At 42.6% G+C, this 2,978-nt stretch overlaps 1 protein-coding gene across 1 annotated transcript in view; it reads right to left on the bottom strand.

The window, feature by feature from the left end:
- Positions 1-39: 39 nt before the first annotated feature.
- LSM3 (LSM3 homolog, U6 small nuclear RNA associated (S. cerevisiae)) overlaps positions 40-2,978 on the bottom strand; it is a 19,437-nt gene continuing 16,498 nt past the window's right edge. Inside the window, exon 4 of the mRNA XM_011950667.1 lies at positions 40-199. Within this exon, the coding sequence (XP_011806057.1) occupies positions 119-199 (81 nt within the window). The 3' untranslated portion in view covers positions 40-118. The remainder of the gene's footprint in view (positions 200-2,978) is intronic.

The following is a 2,978-nucleotide window of genomic DNA, read 5'->3' as shown; positions in this document are numbered from 1 at the left end:
CCCCAGAATTATTTCTTAATATCAAAATGTATGCAGGTTTCTCTTTCGAATGTTTTGTACATTTAGAAAGGCCACTGTACAAAGTCTCCTGTTTTCCATACAGGACAAATTATTTGTTTCAGCCAACTCTCAGTGGAGGGGCAACCAGGACAACGCCATCTCCCCGGACAAAGAGCATTGGAATATTCCGTTTCGTTGACTAGAAGAGAAAAAAACAGAACATATTTATACAATTGTGTATTACTGCTTATTGTTTGTGACAGAAATGTTAAAAAATGGATTCATCATGACACAAAAAATTGGATTAAAAAACCTGATCACTTACCTTGGTAGCACCAAGAATCAATTTATCAACTGCTTCCTTTCGACAGTTGTGGCGGAGACTGGAGCTACCCATTAAAACTCACTCTCCTCCTGGGCACACAGCTGGACTGTTTCTTATTCTTCCTTGCAACCAGATGTAGCCATCGGATTGCTTTAACCAATGTCAAGTAAATAGAAATGGCAGGACTATATCCAGACTGACCCAGAATGCCCCTCTGCGGTCGTTCCTCTAACACTAAATGAACTAAGATAATAGCGAGAGCTCAGAGATGGCAGAGCCACTGAGAGGTGAAGCCTGGGTCCCTGACTTACCACCTGGAAGAAAGCTATTGTACAGACCTAAACCCCACCAGGGCTGTCATGTGGACAAGAGATCAACTTCTACTTTGCTGAGTCATTATGTGTTACTTCTGTGTGCTACTGTGGTCACATATACGGAATGGATACCTTGACACATTAGCTTAGTGGTCAGGCCTTGGGCAGTAGAGAAACACATGAATGTTTGAAATCCTAATATTATGCCTTGGCAAAATGTTAGATAAAACTTGGAATGTAGCCCAAGGGGCTCCTAAACTTACGAGCTCTAGGAGAAGAGGCTGGAAAAGCCAAATGTTAGTGGGTGTTGCTGTTAGCCTAATGCATTTAGCAGGGCAGTAGAAAAAAACAGAAAAGCTCAGGCAAGAACTAGTTGGCTTTCAAGCAGAGCTGAAAAGAAACAGGATTCACAGGGTTAGAAAACCCACTGACTTTTAGACCACAAGTTACAGAAGTAAATATGAAAAAAGGCTTTGAGAAACAAGGCCCAGTAAAATTCCCCAGGTAAACAAACTCAGCTCTGAGGCAAAGATCAGATTAAGGGTGTTGTCTTTCCACCCAAACTTTTATAGCAAATGGCCTCAAGGTAGTCAACATTAATTTCAGAAAGCAGAACAGAGGTGAGAAACTGAAGAAATAAAGCAGTCCTATAAACTATGCCTAGGAAGAGCTTAGACAGGTTACTGGCCCTTTGAATTGTTTGGATGTAAACAGTTCAGAAACGTATGTTCCAAGTTTTCAAAGAAATTGCATTGCTAAAGAAACCATCAGCCTGGCCAAAAACAAAAAACCTTTGACTATTTGAATCTTCCAGCATAATAGAAGTTGGCCCTGAAAGCTCTGCAGACCCCATTTAGGGTTGCCATATTTTGCAAATAAAGGTGTAGGATGCACAATTAAATTTAGTGTAAGTTCCAAACATCGGATGGGACATATTTCATCTAATCGGGGGATTTCTGCTGCTACCAGGACAGGGAGCATTCATGCCCTCCCAGTGGGATTCATCACTGTTAGGGACCAGTACTGTCTTATGTTTCTCATTCCTTCCTTCTCTGAAAGAGAGTTTTTGTGGTGGATATCCTGTCCCTGTTGTGTTTATCATGAATGTGGGAGGGGTACATTATTCATCTTCTTTGGAGTATGGGTCTCTGTACAAGTGACCACATGTAGTCTGACACAGAACTGAAAGTCACGTGGCAGTCCTGCACCCTGAGCTGGATATCCTGCTTGCATCCTTTGGGGTAGAGATGTGTTCTGTCTGGGAAGTAGGATTCTATAACACCCACTATCGTTGATCTCTGCAGCAACTTGGCCATCAAACTCACAAAGCTCAAGACAACCAAGGGCACACGGCTTTACACAAAGGAAACACAGCACATGCCCTCTGGGCAGCGGCAAGTGTCTCAGCAGAAGTCTTTACAGCATTCCAGGGATTCTTCTCTAGCTACCCAAATGACTTCTTAGTTAGCAGGTAGGTGCAGGAGCCATCCTGGCTTAACTGCCCCAAGCTCCACACCAGAACCAGTATCTTTTATAACAGTTCCATAAATGTGGCTTCATAGTCACCAAGGAGGGGGCACACTCCACTACAAGGGTTGCATAGCTCTCAGGAAAGACCATTGCTATGGGCTCCTAACAGTATTTAGAGCTCATTCACAGTTCTCTCAGTTCAGATGCAGTTTACAAACCAGGGGCCTCTTTTTAAAATACAGCAATATTTTTTATTAACACAGCTGACATCCCAATTTTATCTGTTCCTAGGGAAAATGAACCGGTAAGTTAACCCTGGGTCATTTTTCCATAAAGAATTTTTTTTTTTTAAAGCCCTTTGCTCACAGGGATATATAGACACTGGTTGCCGGGGGGCAGACTATGGCAGAAACTGCTAGCTGTTCATAAAAATTCCTTCTTCCTTCCTAGGCACACAATTCTACTGTATTTCCCAGGCTCCCTTACAGTTGGGTAGGGTCATATCACTGAGCTCTATCCTAAAAAATTTAAGAGGTGTAGTACTTCTAGGCTGATTCATAAACTTCTCATGTACACTCCTCCACTCCTTTTTGCTCCCACTGGCTGGATGTGAAACAACGACAAAAGACTTAGGGGTTGGTGGAGCCACAAGACACAAAGAGCCTGGGTTCCTGAATGACTGCGTGGAGGAGACCTACCTAGAATAATTATGTCATTGAGAAATACAAACTCCAGCAGTGCAGAGCCACTGCACATCTGTGACTCTGCTGAGCCAGCACATGTTTAGGGGATACCTGTTACCATAGTCTAGCCAACACAAACTAATATGCCCACAAGAGTATACTTTCTGTTTTTTTTTTTTTTTTTTT

Source organism: Colobus angolensis, unplaced genomic scaffold (assembly GCF_000951035.1).
Source record: "Colobus angolensis palliatus isolate OR3802 unplaced genomic scaffold, Cang.pa_1.0 Scaffold31, whole genome shotgun sequence".
In the NCBI taxonomy this organism is placed as follows: domain Eukaryota; kingdom Metazoa; phylum Chordata; class Mammalia; order Primates; family Cercopithecidae; genus Colobus; species Colobus angolensis.
Note: the sequence above shows the minus strand (reverse complement) of the source record. Positions and strands in the feature narration are given on the sequence as shown.